This window comes from Myotis daubentonii, chromosome 15, assembly GCF_963259705.1.
Source record: "Myotis daubentonii chromosome 15, mMyoDau2.1, whole genome shotgun sequence".
Classification (NCBI taxonomy): domain Eukaryota; kingdom Metazoa; phylum Chordata; class Mammalia; order Chiroptera; family Vespertilionidae; genus Myotis; species Myotis daubentonii.
Window position 1 is genome coordinate 22774337 of NC_081854.1, and position 20130 is coordinate 22794466.

The 20130-nt window shown below is 37.2% G+C and overlaps 1 protein-coding gene across 3 annotated transcripts in view; it reads right to left on the bottom strand.

The window, feature by feature from the left end:
- Positions 1-6113: 6113 nt before the first annotated feature.
- Positions 6114-20130, bottom strand: part of LOC132216955 (zinc finger protein 383) — a 63145-nt gene continuing 49128 nt past the window's right edge. For all 3 annotated transcript variants that reach the window (XM_059666726.1, XM_059666724.1, XM_059666725.1), the window contains exons 3-5: positions 14888-15014; positions 14481-14576; positions 6114-8793 (exon numbers count right to left, since the gene is read on the bottom strand). In XM_059666726.1, the coding sequence (XP_059522709.1) occupies positions 7598-8793; positions 14481-14576; positions 14888-15014 (1419 nt within the window). In that variant the 3' untranslated portion in view covers positions 6114-7597. The remainder of the gene's footprint in view (positions 8794-14480; positions 14577-14887; positions 15015-20130) is intronic.

The window sequence follows — 20130 nt, forward strand, 5'->3', positions numbered from 1 at the left end:
TTATTTGAGTCCTCTCTCTGTTTCTTGGTGAGCCTGGCTAGAGGTTCATTAATCTTGTTTATCCTTTCAAAGAACCAGCTCTTGGTTTTGTTGATCTTTTGTATTGTTTTTTTGGTCTCTATGTTGTTTATCTCCGCTCTGATCTTTGTTATTTCCTTCCTTCTGCCTACACTGGGCTTTTCTTGTTGCTCTCTTTCTAACTCTTCGAGTAGTAGAGTTAGGTCATTTATACTCATTGTTTCTTGTTTCTTGCAGTTGGCTTGAAGAGCTATGAACTTCCCTCTCAAGACTGCTTTCGCTGTGTCCCATAGATTTTGTATTGTTGTGTTTTCATTGTCGTTTGTTGCCATGATGTTTTTTATTTCTTCTTTGATCTCACTGGTAACCCAGTCCTTGTTTAAAAGCATGCTATTTAGTCTCCATGTGTTTGATTTTTTTGGATTATTTTTGTTGTAGTTGATTTCCAGTTTTATGCCTTTGTGATCTGAGAAGATGCTTGATATGATTTCAATTTTCTTGAATTTGAAGAGACCTTGTCTGTGACCCAATATATGGTCTACCTTTGCAGATGACCCATGTGCACTTGAGAAGAGTGTATATTCTGTGGCTTTGGGGTGAAATGTTCTGAAGAGGTCAATTAATTCCATCTGATCTAGTGAGTCATTTAGGATTGATGTTTCTTTGCTGATTTTTTGTTCAGAGGATTTGTCCAGTGGTGATAATGGGGTGTTAAAGTACCGTACTATGATTGTATTGCTGTAAATCTCTCCCTTGATCTCCAGATTTCTTAAGTATTTGGGTGCTCCTATATTGGGTGCATATATATTTACCAGAGGTATTTCTTCTTATTGGACTGCTCCATTTAGTATTATGAAGTGGCCTTCTTTATCTCTTTTTATGTCCTTCATTTTGAGATCTAATTTGTCAGATATAAGTATTGCTACCCTGGCTTTTTTTTTCACTTCCATTCGCCTGAAAAACCTTTTTCCATCCCTTCACCATCAGTCTGTGTAGGTCTTTTTTTTCTGAGGTGGGTTTCCTGTAGACATCAGATATATGGGTCATGTTTTCTTATCCACTCATTTACCCTATATCTTTTGATTGGGGCATTTAATCCATTTACATTTAAAGTTATTGATAGAAACTTGTTAGTCGCCATTTTTGTTCTTTACTGCTGTGTTCCTTCTTTGTTTCCTATTTTTCTCTTTTTACAGCAGACCCTTTAGCATTTCTTGCATTGCTGGTTTGGTGGTAATAAACTCCCGTAGACCATTTTTGTCTGTGAAGCTCCTGATTTGACCCTCAATTTTGATTGATAGCCTTGCTGGGTACAGTATTCTTCGATTCGGACCCTTCCTTTGCATGACTTTGTATATTTAATTCCATTCCCTTCTTGCCTGATGTGTTTCTGTTGAGAAATCAGTCGCTAGTCTGATGGGGGATCCTTTGTAGGTAACGTTCTGTCTCTCTCTGGCTGCTTTTAAGATTCTTGCTTTGTCGTTGGTGTTTGCCAATTTAATTATAATATACCTTGGCGTCGGTCTTTCCAGGTTCATTTTGTTTGGGACTCTGTGAGCTTCTTGGATTTGTGTGAGAGTTTTCTTCCCTATATCAGGGAATTTTTCTGTTACTATTTTTTCAAACAGGTTTTCGATTCCTTGTTCAGTTTCCTCTCCTTCTGGCACCCCTATTATTCAAATGTTGTTTCCTTTTGTGTTGTCCCAGAGTTCTCTTAGCTCTCCTCCATCTTTTTAATTTTTTTTTCTAGAAGCTGTTCTGCTTGGGTATTTTTTCCTACCTTGTCTTCTAGTTCACTGATGTGGTCCTCTGCTTCTTCTAGTCTACTGTTGATGCTTTCTATTGATTTCTTTATAGCAGTGATGTCATTTTTCATTTCTTCTTGGTTTTTCTTCATTTCCCCTTGGTTCTTACACATATTGTTGAATTTGTCTTCCAATCTTTTCATCCACCTTATGGTCATTTCTCTGAATTCTTTCTCTGACAGGTTTGCTTGCCTCCATTTTGTTTACTGCCTCTTCTGATGATGCCTGCTTTTCTTTCATATGTGGGTTGGTTCTTTGTTTCACCATGATCTCTCTTCTCCAGGTGTTTGGTTATGTAATTCTCTCTCTGCTGCATTGATATAAAGGCACAAAATACAACACAACAAGGCACAATGTACAAGGCACTGAATACAAATGTATTCACTATATTAAAACCCCCAAATAAAGGTGACCACCCGAGCGAAGAGAATTAGGAGATAAAGAATAAAAAGGAGAAAAGGATAAAAGAGAAAAGAGAAAGAGAAAAAAAAGGAGTACAGAAATAACATTGTGAAAATGGAGAGAAAAAAAAGTAAGAGAGAGAATGAAATAGAAGCAGGAAGAGACTATTTATATGGGGAGAAAACTCTAATAGAACCGCTACTAATCCCAACGAATTCCAGCAACAGATCCCTAGAGATGAATGCAAACTACAAACAACCACTAATATCAAGCGAGGCAAGGGAAAACAGAAGCACAAAAATAACCGGAGAGAGAGAAAAAAAGGAAAACAGAAAAATGAAAATAAAAAACAAAACAATCTCACAAACAAGCATAAAAAACCCAATATACTCAAAATCAAGCAAACAATAGCAAAACGACAGAGAGAGAGAAAAGAAAATTGGATAGTGAAGAAAGACAAGCAAGAAGTGTATATGGATTTAGAGCAAGGGATTGAAAATTAGATATATGAGTAGGGTGAAATTTAGACAGTGGGTAAAAAGAAGGAATGGGGAAAATCTAAAGCAGGAATAGGGTAAGAGAAACAGGACAACAAAAGGGGAAAAGTGAGGAAGAGAGTATTGGCTTAAGGGTAAAGGTGAGATAGAGAGAAATGATGCAAAAGGAACAATGAAAATAGAGTGTAGAACACTAATCCCAAAATAAAATAAAGAAAAAAATAAAATGACACTTTGAAAAATAGTAAAATGATAGCAATAATACTGGTTAAAAATAAAAATGTAGTAATTAAAAAGGTAAAATCAGGTGAAAAAAAAACAAAAAAATAAAATAGGTTCTTAATTGAAAGGTGAAAAAAGAATTAAAAAAATAAAATAAAAATGTGCAGTAGTGAAGGTGCTTCAGATCTTCTACTCTTCTTTTTGGCATGCCTTAGACCTGCCATGTATTCAGGAGAGTGTTGAATTTCCCTGCGATACACTGTTCCTCGGTGTTGTAAACCACAGTCCTGATTTTAAGGCAGGCTGTATTTGTTTCCCAGACTGCCTTTATTTGTATTTACAGAAGAGTCAGTTCGTGGCTCTGCCTCTGGGTGGCAGTTTGTCTGGTTTGACCTCTGAGGCTATAAGTCCTCTCTAACCAGTAGGGTTTATTTTCTCAATTGTACTTGAAACTGGTTTGGGAAAGTCCACTGCCCAGAGCTGGTTCTTTAATCATTACTCCCCGCTCTGTTTCCCAGGCTCCCCCAAAACAACTTTTCCCTACAGGCTCTGCGAGTGACCCCAACTGGGAAATCCCATGCACTGGGTTTAATAATCAAATGCACAGGTCTAAGGGGAAGTGTAAAAACAAGAGCCTGAGAAGTTTTGCAAATTCGCAAGCCTCCACCTTCCAGGTCTGTGCGCAGTCTCCGCGCGCCCACTCGCCCCTGGCACCAAGCAGCCGGCAAACTGGCAAAATCTGAGGCTGCTTTTTTGCATCTAGTCCAGCTATGGGCTTATTTTAGAGTTCCCTTCTGCCAGCAGCCCTGCGGGAGCCCTTCCACATTCACGGATTATGCTGGCCCCAATGGCTGTGGACTCTGTGGGGCGCAGATTTCCCCTCGCACGCGTTCCTCTCTCCAAACTGAATTGCAAACTGCACCTTTAGGGGAAGTCTAACCTTTTTCCGTGAGAGGAAGCAGTGCTCGTCTGAGTTCACGCAGTCACGCTGCTTGAGATCCGTTGTTTCCAGGTTAGTAGCTGATCTCTGGATGCTGGTAACAGCCACTCAAGATGGCGCAGTCTCTGCGACTGAACCGGCGCACCAGGAGAGATTTCAGCCGCAGTCTCCAACCGTCCCCCTTTTCCCAGAGTTCTCTGTCTTTCCGGCTGCAAACTGTCTCTCCGGCTGCAAACTGTCTCTTAGCTGAATATCCACTGCCTATTCGGGCTGTATGTTACCCGTTTCAGCTGCTCACCCTTATCTGCTCCGGGACAAGGCACAGGACACGTCTGTCTATACCTCTGCCATTTTCCCTATTGAATGCTATATTTTTGTGTTTTTTTTTTTTTTTTAAATAACAACACATATTTATTGAATGCTACCTTTGAAGTCAAAACCAGAAAAGGAGCAGAGTAGCTTTAAAATGAATTTTAAAATAATTCATGCCAATGTTTTAAAGGCTCTTCTAATGAGATGTAGACAGGGTAAATGCAGTGATATTGCAGCAGGTAGGATAAGTCATTTATTAAATACATTCCATTCTGTCAAATACCATTAAGAATAAAAAAGGCTGCCTCTAGAAGATATTAGTGCTTTATAATATATTTTCATTTGTAGTGCTTTAGTTATCTGAATTCTAGAAATTCCTTGTGAATTATCTTGTTTTGTATTTAAAGAGTCTCTTTCTTCAAAATCTATTTGGTTTCTGAGTTCAGATACTAAAGAATATGATTTGATTTCCAAGTTTCAGAAAGTGAGTAGCAAGTCTGAATAAGTATTCATTAGAAACAATTTGTTCCTAAATTCAGATTGTGATCATTTTTTTTTCAATTTATTACTAAATTTGATTTGCTAATTTATAACATCACATTTTCATAATTGATTCTGGACATTCAGTTTGACTATTTAACAAGGCTAGGATTAGGAGCCCCCACCCTCCAACTGTCAAAAATCTGCTTATAATTTTTGACTCCCCCGAAAAGTGACTACAGTTTGCCCTTCACATCTGTGGTTTCAACCAACTGTGGATCAAAATCTGTTGGGAATTTTCAAACAACTGTTGGGAATGCAAAATTACTATTTTCAAGCCATAGTTGGTTGAATCTACAGATTCAAAACTGTGGATACAAAGCACTGACTGTATTTATTATAAAAAATCTGTGTGGAAGTGATTTCAAATCTGTGTTGTTTGAAGGTCAACTGTATTATCTTCCTTTGTGTTCTCCTAGATAGTTTTAACATTAGAATTATGAAATATTCATAGAAATAGATAATTTTCTCTCTAATATCTCAGTCTGGAAGAGTTCCCAAACATTTCATAGGTTTTATCTATAAATATATCTAGGGCAGGGGTGGGCAAACTTTTTGACTCGAGGGCCACAATGGGTTCTTAAACTGGACTGGAGGACCGGAACAAAAGCATGGATGGAGTGTTTGTGTGAACTAATATAAATTCAAAGTAAACATCATTACATAAAAGGGTACGGTCTTTTTTTTTTTTAGTTTTATTCATTTCAAATGGGCCGGATACGGCCAGCAGCCGTAGTTTGCCCATGGCTGATCTAGGGTGATGTGTTCTTTAGTAGCTGTGTGACATTTAAAGTATTTTTTAATCTATTTTTAATCACCGAAACATTTTTATCACTGAAAAAGATCTATTCCTTTCAAATGTAAATATGTGGTCATGTCATTGTCTCATTCACAATGCTATTTGTCATCCTTACTTCCTTACATGAATCACAAAAGTTTGTCTTTTTTTCAGTCAAATCATAAAAATTTCTATTTTAGATTACTTACTTTTTTCTTTTACTTATTTAACATTTTATAACTAATAATGCCTTCTCTACCTCATGTTTTAGATTTTTTTGTTTAACTCCTTGTGTTATACATTAATTTTGTTTCTTAATGATCTTTCTAATATTGTAATATATATATATATATATATATATATATATATATATATATATATATACACACACACACACACACACACACACACATATTGGGTTAAAAACTCCCTATATAACTTTGATTGCCACTCACAGGTTTTTCAATTGTTCTCACTTTTGTTCACATTTAAGTAATGTGTATAATAAGGATTTAGTTCCTTAACCAGTTAACTGCCACGATATTTTTAATTTAATTTAAAAAGGTCCACCACTGCATCTATAGATGCTTATGGTGTACAAATGGTTAACCCATGTTGATCAAGGGAGCAAAACATTTGGCCTATATATTTTCTGCTTTGGGGGAACTAATTACTAGGAAAAATATTTTCATCATTTCCTACTTTAACACTTGTGCTTTCACCTACCAATCATTATATCCATAGGGTTTAAGGCTAGTATTCATCTTTGTGTAGCATAAATGATGAAGTCTGAATTGAGACTACTCACACAGTTTTCCTTTTCCTTTTAAAAACCCATGCTGAATAATGAGTGATGAGAAAAATTTCCTTATACACATTACACTCATTTCTTTTTTCATTCCACATTCTTTGATTTATACAAAGGTAAACAACATGGTTTAAATCCTTCCCACAAATAATAAGGTAATTATGAAAATTAGTATATCAATGATAAAAATGGACAACTTTTACTAAGCACTTAGTATGTGATATAGTCCTAATACTTTAAATTTATTCATTCATTGAATCCTCATAACAAACCAATAGATATAGCATAATTATATTCACTGTACATGAAATAAAACATATGAAATACCACTAACACCTATCAATAAAAAGTAAAAAAAAAAAATCTAGAAGGATGACAACATTTTTATAATAGTGGTTAAAAACCTCTTAGTATGAGATTGGGATTAGGGCTAATGAAAAGGAACAGAAAAATTTATAAGGAAAAGATGTGGATAATTTCAGCAATTAAAATACATTTTTTTAAAAGAAAAACACAAATCCAAAGATAAATTTTGGGTCATACTACTCAGGGCATGTGAACATTTAGATGCAACCATAACATGCATAATAAAGCCATTTTAAAAAGTCATTGAATATAAGTCATTAAAAATAAAAAATCTACATTTGCTGAAATGGCAATCATATTTTTTGGCATGTTAAGAGCAGGTGAAGATACAATATGCATACCATGACTACACTTTTTTTAAAGACAAAGTACGGTAGGATGTACTCTACCAACTTGAGAGTAGTCATCTATAGTTACTCTGATTACAATTAATATTTACTTTTTGGTTTCTGGTTTTTTAAGAAAATATAAATTTCTGAGACAAAAATATTAACACTGATTTCAAAAGCAAGTTAAATTTCTACAGGAATTAAAAATACAAGATCACATAATTTAAGCACAAATATATAAATCAGAACAGAAAAAAAATAGCCCTGAAACACAAGCAAATATAAAGAATAATATAACATTAACACCAAGAAGGTAGGACAAAATAATGGGAAAGAAAAGAATTACTGAACATCTGCCATTAGTACAATATTGGGGAAGCATGGATAAATGCCAATATAGGCTCTCTCTCTCTCTCTCTCTCTCTCTCTCTCTCTCTCTATATATATATATATATATATATATATATATATATAGCAATTATGAAAATTAGCATTTATATGAATGAAAACAAATAGTGAAAGATGGTAACTCTCTAACATTATTTGTTGTTTAGAATATTAGGAAGAGCTTTAACTTTTATTATTCATCAGTATGAATTCCCTGATGACGAATGAGATCTGACCCACTACTAAATGCCTTCCCACATTCCCTACAGTTATAGGGCTTTTCACCAGTATGAATTCTCAAATGTCGAGTAAGGTTTGAGCATTTATTAAAAGCCTTTCCACATTCATTACATTCATATGGTTTTTCATCTGTATGAATTCTCTGATGTTGAAAAAGTTGTGAGTTCTGAGTAAAGGCTTTCCCACATTCAAGACATTCAAAAGGTTTCTCACCAGCATGAATTCTCTGATGTTGTCTAAGTTGTGAGCTCTGAGTAAAAGCCTTGCCACATTCCTTACAATTATAGGGTTTTTCCCCAGTGTGGATTCTCTGATGATTAGTAAGTGCTGAGCCACTACTGAAGGCTTTGCCACATTCCTTACACTCATAGGGTTTTTCACCAGTATGAATTCTCTGATGCTGAACAAGCTTTGAGCTCTGAGTAAAAGCTTTGCCACATTCCTTACATTCGTAGGGTTTCTCACCTGTATGAATTCTGGCATGTTGAAAAAGTTGTGAGCTCTTAGTAAAAGCTTTCCTACATACTTTACATTCATAGGGTTTTTCACCAGTGTGAATTCTCTGATGGTCAATAAGATTTGAGCAATAACTAAAGGCTTTGCCACATTCCTTACATTCATAGGGTTTCTTACCAGTATGAATTCTCTGATGTTGAGAAAGGTATGAGCTACAACTGAAGGCCTTTCCACATTCATTACATTCAAACGGTTTTTCACCAGTATGAATTTTCAGATGTCGAGTAACATGTGAGCCACAGCTAAAGAATTTCCCACACTCCTTACATTCATAAGATTTTTCACCATTATGAATTCTTTGATGTTGAATAAATTGTGAATTCTGATTAAAGACTTTCCCACATTTCTTACATTCATAAGGTTTCTCTTCATTATTAATTATTTGATTGAAAGTAAAGAATGTCTGTTGAATATATGCGGGCATACATCTATGAGTAAATATTTCTTGGCTGAAATGACCATTCTGATATCCCAGTTGTCTTTCAAGGTGGCTGCCATATTCCAAAACATCTCTATAATGAGAATACTCAAGGCCATACTTTGTAAGTCCCATTATCTCCCTCTGGCATGATTCTAGTTCATAAACTTCCTTCTTTAGAGATAATAACTTGGTTTCACACATTGACTCCAGATCTGAAAGAAAAGAAAATAGCAAATATTACTTCTGTCCCATTTGTGAAATGTTAAACTTTTATAATAGAAATGAAAAAATTTAAGATATCTGGTAGTAAATGACATACAGTTCTCAAGTATATTTGTTTAATCTGAAAAATGGACTAGAAATGTATAGAATATAGTGAGATATAGTCATCCATGTACCCCATAATGACATTTTAGTCAAATTTGGACCACATCTGCAGTTGTGGTCTCATACTATATAATAAAAGGGTAATATGCAAATTGACCAAACGGTGGAACAACCAGTCACTATGATGAGCACTGACCACTGGGGGGCAGACGTTCAATGCACGAGCTGCCCCCTGGTGGTCAGTGCACTCCCCCAGGGGGAGTGCTACTCAGCCACACGCTGGGCTCACGGCTGGTGAGCGCAGCTGCGGTAGCAGGAGGCTCTCCCACCTCCATGGCAGTGCTAAGGATGTCCAACTGCCGGCTTAGGCCTGCTCCCCATGGGCCTAAGCCATCAGTCAGACATCCTCTGAGAGCTCCCAGACTGTGAGAGGGCACAGGTCAGGCTTAGGGACCACCTCCTCCCCAAGGGCACAAATTTTGTGCACCAGGCCTTTAGTAAATACATAATGGAACTGAAAAATTCCTATTGCCTAGTTACATCCTAGATGTTCTAAGGTTGTGATGAAATATACTACTCATGTTTGTGGTGAAGCTGGTGTAAACAAACCTACTGCACTTCCAGCTATATAAAAGTATAGAACACACAATGACAGTAGTAAGATATGTCATCTAGGTTTGTGTAAGTATACTCTATGATGTTCACACAGTGATGAAATCACCTAATGATACTTTTTCAAAACATATCCCTTTTGTTAAGTGGTGCAGGACTGTATAATGCAGAAAGCGGAAAGAAGAGACTATGGACATAGAAAACTACAATCCTTCTCAAATACACATATGAATCAGAATCATCTGGAAAGACAGGTAAATATACAATGCTTAGGGCATATGAAAAAATAATAGTTTTATATACATCTATATAAGCATGCATGTATGCATATATATTATAAAAACTGGATAATTTTCTGACCTCCATTAAAGTCTCTTGAAAGAAATAAATCCATGGCCTGAACCAATATGCTCAATTAATATTTCACAAAGGATGCAAGAACATACAATGGAGACAAGATAGTCTCTTCAATAAATGGTGTTGGGAAAATTGGACAGATACATGCAAGAAAATGAAACTAGACCACCAACTTATACCATACACAAAAGTAAACTCAAAATGGATAAAGGACTTAAATGTATGACAGGAAACCATAAAAATTCTAGAAGAATCCAAAGGCAACAAAATCTCAGACATATGCCGAAGCAATTTCTTCACCGATACAGCTCCTAGGGCATTGGAAACTAAAAAGAAAATGAACAAATGGGACTACATCAAAATAAAAAGCTTCTGCACAACAAAAGAAACCACCAACAAAACAATAAGAAAGCCCACTGCATGGGAAAACATATTTGCCAATGTCATATCTGATAAGGGCCTAATCTCCAAAATTTATAGGGAACTCTTACAACTTAACAAAAGGAAGATAAACAATCCAATCAAAAAATAGGCAAAGGACCTAAACAGACACCTTTCAAAGAGGACATTCAGAAAGCCAAGAGACATATGAAAACATGATCAAAGTCACTAATCATCCAAGAGATGCAAATCAAAACAACAATGAGGTACCATCTCACACCTGTCAGAATGGCTATCATCAACAAATCAAGAAATGACAAGTGCTGGAGAGGATGTGGAGAAAAAGGAACACTCGTGCACTGCTGGTAGGAATGCAGACTGGTGCAGCCACTATGGAAGACAGTATGGAGTTTCCTCAAAAAACTACAAATGGAACTCCCATTTGAATCCGTGATCCCACTTCTAGGAATATATCCCAAGAAACCAGAAACACCAATCAGAAAGGATATGTGCACCCCTATGTTCATAGCAGCACAATTCACCATAGCTAAGATCTGGAAACAGCCTAAGTGCCCATCTGTAGATGAATGGATTAGAAAACTGTGGTACATCTACATGATGGAATACTATGCTGCTGTAAAAAAGAAGGAATCTTACCATTTGCAATGGCATGGATGGAACTGGAGAGCATTATGCTAAGTGAAATAAGCCAGTCAATGAAGGAAAACACCACATGATCTCACTCATTCATGGATAATAAAAACCATTATAAACTTATGAACAATAATAGATACAGAGGCAGAGCTGCCTCAAACAGATTGTCAAACTGCAGCGGGAAGGCCAGGGAGGGTTGGGGGGCAGGTGGGAGGGGGGTAAAAGATCAACTGAAGGACTTGTATGCATGCATATAAGCATAACCAATGGACATAAGGCACTGGGGGGTAGGGGAGGCCAGGGGATTGTCAAGGCGGGGGTAAAAAAGGACACATATGTATTACCCTTTGTAATACTTTAAGCAATAAAACAATAAAAAAATAAAAAAATAAATATAAAAGAATAAACTCAGCCTTGGCCGGTTTGGCTCACTGGAAAGAGCATCGGCCTGGGGACTGAAGAGTCCCAGGTTCAATTCCGGTCAAGGGTATGTACCTTGGTTCGGGCACATCCCCAGTAGGGGGTGTGCAGGAGGCAGCTGATCGATGCTTCTCTCTCATCAATGTTTCTAACTCTTTATCCCTCTCCCTTCCTCTCTGTAAAAAATCAATTAAAAAAAACGAAAGAAAGAAATCCATAGAGGGGAAGATTCTTGGTTTTTGATATAATAAAAAAAATGAATTTGGTCTTTGTACCTGGTTCCTATCACAGAGCTTCAACAACTCTTGGAATTTCTTGTATGATAGAAGTGTTTTTGTTATGCTAATCAAGTCAAACATAGTAGGTCCAAAGATAGCTTTGGGATAGACATTGGTCACCAGAAAGACCAAACATGTGATTAGAAGTTTAGGACTTTCATTTTCTCAACTTCTGGAGAGATAAGAGGAACCAGAAATTGAGTGGCCAATGACTCAATTAATCATGTGAATATAAATAAATCACAAAAATTCTGGACACTAAAGCTTGCTACCTGAACACACTGAAATGCCAAAAGGGTGATGCATTTTGACTCAACAGTGATAGAGGGTATGGAACCTCTGCATCTGGGAGCCTCCCAGACTTTGGCCTAGTATATATCCTTTACAGTAAAACTGCAACTGTAAGTATAGAGCTTTCCGAGTGCTGTGTTATTCCAGCAAATCATTAAAACTGCAAGAGTCATAGAAAGCCCCAACTTTATAGCCAGTTGGTCAGAAGTATGGGTGTTCTGAGGACCCCCTGAGACTTACAGCTGGCAGCTGAAGTAAAGGCTGTACTGTGTAGGATTTTGCTATTAATCTACGGGGTCTATGTCAACCCTGGGTAGTCAGTGTTAGAATTAAACTGCTGCACACTCAGTTGGGGCAGAAACAATAGGCTCCATAGTAAAGGATATATTGAACGGAATATGAAAGAGATTACAGAGGGCAAGCCACATGAGGGAAGAGCCTGAGATAAATCTAAGGATTGAACTATTTTGATGTGAGTGGCGGATAGGGAAGACTCAGAATCTGTTATGTGCTAGGAATTAGGTGAAACTATTGTTTGCCTTAGAATTTTGTGATGCTTATTTTAGAAGAGAGACACTTGCTCATTACCACCTGTAGTGACTAAGAGGAGTGGCAGCTGAAGTTTAAGGCAGACAGAAAGAAAATGACAAAGTGCTAAACACTGCAATGGAAAGATGATAGGAACAAGAAGCAGACTGATAAGCTGAGTACCAACTCTGACACTTACTCATTATATGTTCCTAGGCAATTATTTAACCTTTCTAAATCCCTACTTCTTTATCTGCAAAGATAAAGAAATGATTACTGGAAGGGTGATGAAATGTTTGTAATTATCTCTCAATGAAGTGTTCAGTATTTGACAGGTATTATTATGAAAGAATTTCTTATCAAAAAGTAGAATTTTTAAGCTAATGAAATGATTTGAAGACATCAAAATGGAGCTTATTAGAACATCTCTAGTATAATCTTTTTTACTCATACCTCTATATAACCTTCCAACAATTTAAAGCTCCAAAGTAACTTAAAACTATCCTCTTCTATTTCCACTGTTAATGCCCTCTTCCAAACCAGAATTATCTCTTACTCAGACCACTAAAATAGCCTCCTAACCTAGTTTCCCCAGCAAGTTTCACACTCAGTAATCAATTCAGGGACCAAAAATGCACTTGGCTTGGCCTTTTACTACAAAAATCCATACTTCTCATAATACCAGCAGAGGCTGAGTAATGTGGTTCCTACCTGTCTTTCCAACCTCGACTCACATTTCACTCTTGCTTGCTCATGGGGCCCAGCAATACTGGCTTTCTTTCAGTTCTTCAAACACACCAACCTTTCCCCTCCTAGAAGGGCTTTCACAGGGGTTCTTCCCTCTTCCTGGAGTTTTCTTCTTTATTAACACACTGAATAGTAAGATCTAGCAGTAAACCTAGTACTACAGTAGTTATGAAATAGTGATGAGCACAAATAATAATTCAGTATGTTGATTTCCATTCATGTCAAAATCATGGAACAAATACTATTATGGTTTGCTGCATATACCATAATTGGAAGAAAAACTGTTTCACTTATAGTTTACTAAATATCAATATTTTTTTATGTTTTTAGAGATGGAGGGAGAGAGAGAAAAACATTTATATGAGAGACATTGATTGACTGCATCCTGTGCAAGCCCCAACCAGGGGCTGACCCTGCAATCTAGGTATGTGCCCTGACTGGGATTCAATCCCATGACCTCCTAGTGCATGAGATGACTCTCCAACCAACTGAACACTGGCCAGGGCAAGATGCATTTTTCTCCTCATCTAAGTTCATTGACTCCCTAAATTCTGTACAAAGAAATCCAAAATTAGCAATCTCTGAGTTAGAGTATGCCTTAAAAACATGTTGTCACTCCTCTGCTCAAATCACCTCATTCAGAATAAAATGGCTTTACACCTACCTCATTTAGAACAGAATTCAAAGTCCATACCTAAGTCCACAAAATCCAAATCACCTGCAGGTACACCCTTCCTCCCACATGTACCTAGCACACCAACACCCCATACATCCTGCTACTTTGCTGATCTCCTTTCACACAATTCCCTCTTGCTCACACAATGGCAGAAGCCCAAATGCTAGAAGCTATACTGAAGACTATTACTTGAAGGGGAAGAGCAGTGCATATATACAAATGCATGTATGCACACACACACATACACACATACATCTTATTTTGGGGGTGGTAACAGAAAACATTTAGATGAGTCTAAGAGAAAGAAAGGCTAATAATGAACTGAAACTTAACTATGGGTAAAAGTTTTCTTTGGAGGGGAAGTGAAGGAAACCTACTTGAAATTAAGTGGTGTGTTAAAGAATAATAATAAAAAGATTAGTAAGTGAGGGAAGAAATGAAATAGGTCATTTATAAACTCATAGTAAAAAAAAAAAAAACACACACACACACAAAAACTTATTTTTTCTCCCAGGCCTAGTGTTTTGATGGGAGCTTCTAAGATAATATCTTGAAGACACTGTTTCCTTACTGATTAGCTAAGTTATTACCTATAATGCCCTGCTTTGTTCAATCATTTCTTACTTACCTGAACACAGGCCTCTTGTCAGTTCTCTGCCAACCATCCAGGGCTCTTTCCCTTGTTCCAATAAGGAGATAACATGAGGCTTAGGAATGTAAAGTCCTGCTCACAAGAAAAGATACAAAACATGGTTATGCTATGGGTAAGTCATATCCATGTAAGATGCAGTCCCTTGATGATCAAAAAAGAGATGCCACTACAGGAATAAAAAAAGAAAAAAGATGAAGCTTCAGCCATAGCCAATTGGAACTTTCAGTTTAGTATTCTTCTTTTTCATTTCAGTTCCAACCATTTATTTAGGAATAGAGAACAGGAATTCAACTAGTAACTGAAAAAGCAGCTAAAAAATTCACTGTGGAAGAGAACAGACATTCCAGAAGAGAACTCTAAATTATTTGTATGAATGACATTACCCACTGACAGCAGATTACTGTAGTTCTCCAGCATTACATGTTTGTACAAGTCCCTCTGAGCTGGGTCCAGGCATTCCCACTCCTCCTGAGAGAAATCTATGGCCACATCCCTGAATATCATTGATTCCTGAAACAATAAAGACATGTATACTTGTGTAATAAAAGACACACTTCAGGCTTGTGTAGCACACGCCCATCCAAGGAACAGCAGCCTCCTGATCACCACACCCTCTGTCTGAGGAACAGCAGCTGTGTGTGAAGCCTACCCCCACCAGCCAGAGGAGCCACCACAACTCTGAACAGAACCCGCCAGAGGAGCTGCTACCAAATGAGGAGCAGCTGCTACCACAACCACCCGAGGAGCAGCCGCAGCGGGAGGAGCCACTGCCACCCAAGAAGCAGCCACTAAATGAGGCAACATCTAGATATGGTGGTACGATCAAACATGGGTAGACAAAGAAACCCCCAACTGAAAAAAAGGAGGAATTGCCAGAAAAGCAGCTAAGTGATACAGAGGCATGCAACATGACAGAAAAGAATTCAGATTAAGGGTCCTAGAGTGCATAAACCAGATGGAGGAAAAAATCAACAACTGATGCAAGAAGCAAGAAGAAACAGATGAAAAAATCAATACATTATGGAAGAACCAAGAAGAAATGAAGAGTGATATAGCTTCAATAAAAAAACACCATTGAAAGTTTCAACAGTAGACTAGGAGAAGCAGAGGACTGAATTGGTGAATTAGAAGACAGAGAAACAAAACACACCCAAACTGAACAGCAATTGGAGAAAAAAATTAAAAGACAGGAGGAGAGCCTAAGGGAGCTTTGGGACAACATGAAACGAAACAACATAGGAATAATAGGGGTGCCAGAACAAGAGAAACAGGAACAAGTGTTAGAAAACCTATTTGAACAAATAATATCAGAAAACTTCCCTGAGGTGGGGAAGAAAAAAATCACACAAGCACCGAGAGTCCCAAACGAGGTGAACACAAAAACACCCACAACAAGACACATCATAATTACCATGGCAAATATTCAGGACAAAGAGAGAATCTTACAGGCTGCAAGAGAGAGACGGAAAGTTACGTACAAGGGGTCTCCCATTAGATTATCAAATGATTTCCCAACAGAAACACATCAGGCCAGAAAAGAATGGACAGATATTTACAAAGTGATGCAAACCAAAGGACTGAATCCAAGAATACTCTATCCAGCAAGGCTATCATTCAAAATTGAAGGGGAAATAAGAAGCTTCACAGACAAAAACAGGCTAAGGGAGTTTATCACCACCAAGCCAGCAATGCAAGAAATGCTAAAAGGAATGGTGTAAAAAGAGGAAATAAAGAGCTCAGAAAGAAAACAGCCACACAAAAACAGAAATGGCTACCTTTCAATAATAACTTTAAACGTAAACGGACTAAATGCTCCAACCAAAAGACATCAAGTGGCTGAATGGATAAAAAAACATGAACCATGTATTTGCTATCTACAAGAGACCCACCTCATTAAAAGGGACTCACACAGACTGAAAGTGAAGGGATGGAAAAATATCTTTCAGGCAAATGGAAATGAAAAAAAGGCTGGGGTAGCAATACTTATATCGGACAAAATAGACCTCAAAGTGAAGGCCATAACAAGAGATAAGGAAGGCCACTTCATAATACTAAAGGGATCAACACAACAAGAGGATATAACCCTGATAAACATATATGCACCCAATGCAGGAGCACCCAAATACATGAAAAAAACTCCTGGAAGATATCAAGGGAGAGATCGACAACAATACAATCGTAGTAGGGGACTTTAATACACCACTGACATCACTGCATAAATCCTCTAGACAAACAATCAGCAAAGAAACAGCAATCCTAAATGACTCACTAGATCAGATGGACTTAATTGACATCTTCAGGACACTTCACCCCAAAGCCACGGAATATACATTCTTCTCAAGGGCTTATGGGAAATATTAAAAAATAGACCGCATATGGGGTCACAAACAAAGTCTCCCCAAATTCAAGATGATTGAAATCATACCAAGCATCTTCTCAGACCATGATGGCATAATATTTGAAATAAACTACAATAAAAACAACCCAAAATACTCAAACACTTGGAAGCTGAATAGCATGTTATTAAATATTGATTGGGTTACCAAAGAGATCAAAGAAGAAATTAAAAACATCCTGGAAACTAATGACAATGAAAACACAACAATCCAAAACCTTTGGGACACAATGAAAGCAGTCCTGAGAGGGAAGTTTATAGCTCTACAGGCCTATCTCAGAAAACAAGAAAAAATGATAGTAAATCATCTAACTCTACAACTCAAAGAATTAGAAAGACAGCAACAAGAAAAGCCCAGAGTGAGCAGAAGGAAGGAGATAGTAAAGATTAGAGCAGAAATAAATGACATAGAGACCAAAAAAACAATACAGAAAATCAATGAAACCAAGAGCTGGTTCTTTGAAAGGATAAACAAAATTGACAAACCTCTAGCCAGACTCACCAAGAAGCAAAGAAAGAGGACCCAACTAAACAAAATCAGAAACGATAGAGGCGAAATAACAACAGACCCCACAGAAATACAAATGATTGTTCAACAATACTATGGACAACTCTATTCCAACATGTTAGACAACCTGGAGGAAATGGACATAATCCTAGAAAAATACAACCTTCCAAAACTCAATCAGGAAGAATCTAAAAATCTCAACAGGCCAATAACTATGGAAGAAATTGAAGCAGTTATCAAAAAGCTTCCAGCAAACAAAAGCCCAGGACCAGACAGCTTCACAGGGGAGTTTTACCAAACATTCAAGGAAAAACTAAAACCTATCCTCCTCAGACTACTACAAAAAATCCAAGAGGAAGGAACACTTCCAAGCTCATTCTATGAAGCCAGCATCACCCTAATACCAAAACCAGAGAAAGACAACACAATGAAAGAGAATTACAGGCCAATATCCCTTATGAACATAGATGCCAAAATCCTCAACAAAATCTTAGCAAATCGGATGCAACAGTACATCAGAAAGATCATACAACATGACCAAGTAGGATTTATCCCAGGGATGCAAGGATGGTACAATATCCGCAAATCAATAAATGTGATACATCACATAAACAAATTGAAAGAAAAAAAACACATAGTCATATCAATTGATGCAGAAAAAGCATTTCACAAAATGCAACACCAATTTTTGATAAAAACTCTCAGCAAGGTGGGAATAGAAGGATCATACCTCAACATAATAAAAGCCATATATGACAAACCCACAGCCAACATCATACTCAATGGACAAAAACTAACACCATTTCCCCTAAGAACAGGAACAAGACAGGGATGCCTACTCTCACCACTCCTGTTCAATATAGTATTGGAAGTATTAGCCATTGTGATTAGACAGGAAGAAGAAATAAAAGGCATTCAAATTGGAAAAGAAGCAGTAAAACTGTCCTTATTCGCAGATGATATGATATTATACATAAAAAACACTAAAGACTCCCTCAAAAAACTATTAGACTTAGTAAATGAATTTGGCAATGTGGCAGGATACAAAATTAACACCAATAAATCTATGGCATTTCTATACACCAGTAGTGAACTTACAGAAAGAGAGACTGAAAAAACAATCCCATTTACCATTGCACCAAAAAAATTAAGCTACCTAGGAATAAACTTAACCAAGGAGGTAAAAGACCTCTTCTCAGAAAACTACAAGATGTTGAAAACAGAGATAGAGGAAGACATAAACAGATGGAAGAACATACCATGTTCTTGGATTGGTAGAATCAACATCATCAAAATGTCCATACTACCCAAAGCAATCTATAAATTCAACGCACTTCCCATTAAAATACCAATGGCATATTTCACAGGCTTAGATCGAACTCTCCAAAAATTCATCTGGAATAAAAAAAGACCCCGAATAGCTACAGCGATCCTGAGAAAGAACAAAGTAGGTGGGATCTCAATACCAGATATCAAGCTGTATTACAACGCCACTGTTCTCAATACTGCCTGGCATTGGCACAAGAACGGACATATAGATCAATGGAATAGAATAGAGATCCCAGAAATTAGCCCAAACCGATATGCTCAATTAATACTTAACAAAGGAAGCAAGAACATACAATGGAGCCAAGATAGTCTCTTCAATAAATGGTGTTGGGAAAATTGGACGAATACATGCAAGAAAATGAAACTAGACCACCAACTTACACCATACACAAAAATAAACTCAAAATGGATAAAGGACTTAAATGTACGATGGGAAACCATACAAATACTAGAAGAATCCAAAGGCAACAAAATCTCAGACATATGCCGAAGCAATTTCTTCACCGATACAGCTCCTAGGGCATTGGAAACTAAAGAGAAAATAAACAAATGGGACTACATCAAAATAAAAAGCTTCTGCACAGCAAAAGAAACCATCATCAAAACAACAAGAAAGCCCACTGCATGGGAAAACATATTTGTCAATGTTATATCTGATAAGGGCCTAATCTCCAAAATTTATAGGGAACTCTTACAACTTAACAAAAGGAAGATAAACAATCCAATCAAAAAAATGGGCAAAGGACCTAAATAGACACCTTTCAAAAGAGGACATTCAGAAAGCCAAGAGACATATGAAAACATGCTCAAAGTCACTAATCATCCAAGAGATGCAAATCAAAACAACAATGAGGTACCATCTCACACCTGTCAGAATGGCTATCATCAACAAATCAAGAAATGACAAGTGCTGGAGAGGATGTGGAGAAAAAGGAACACTCGTGCACTGCTGGTGGGAATGCAGACTGGTGCAGTCACTATGGAAGACAGTATGGAGTTTCCTCAAAAAACTACAAATGGAACTCCCATTTGAATCCGTGATCCCCCTTCTAGGAATATATCCCAAGAAACCAGAAACACCAATCAGAAAGGATATGTGCACCCATATGTTCATAGCAGCAGAATTCATCATAGCTAAGATCTGGAAACAGCCTAAGTGCCCATCAGTAGATGAATGGATTAGAAAACTGTGGTACATCTACACGATGGAATACTATGTTTCTGTAAAAAAAAAAAGGAACTCTTACCATTTGCAACAGCATGGATGGAACTGGAGAGCATTATGCTAAGTGAAATAAGCCAGTCAATGAAGGAATAACACCACATGATCTCACTCACTCATGGATTATAAAGACCATTATAAATTGTGAACAAAAATAGATACAGAGGCAGAG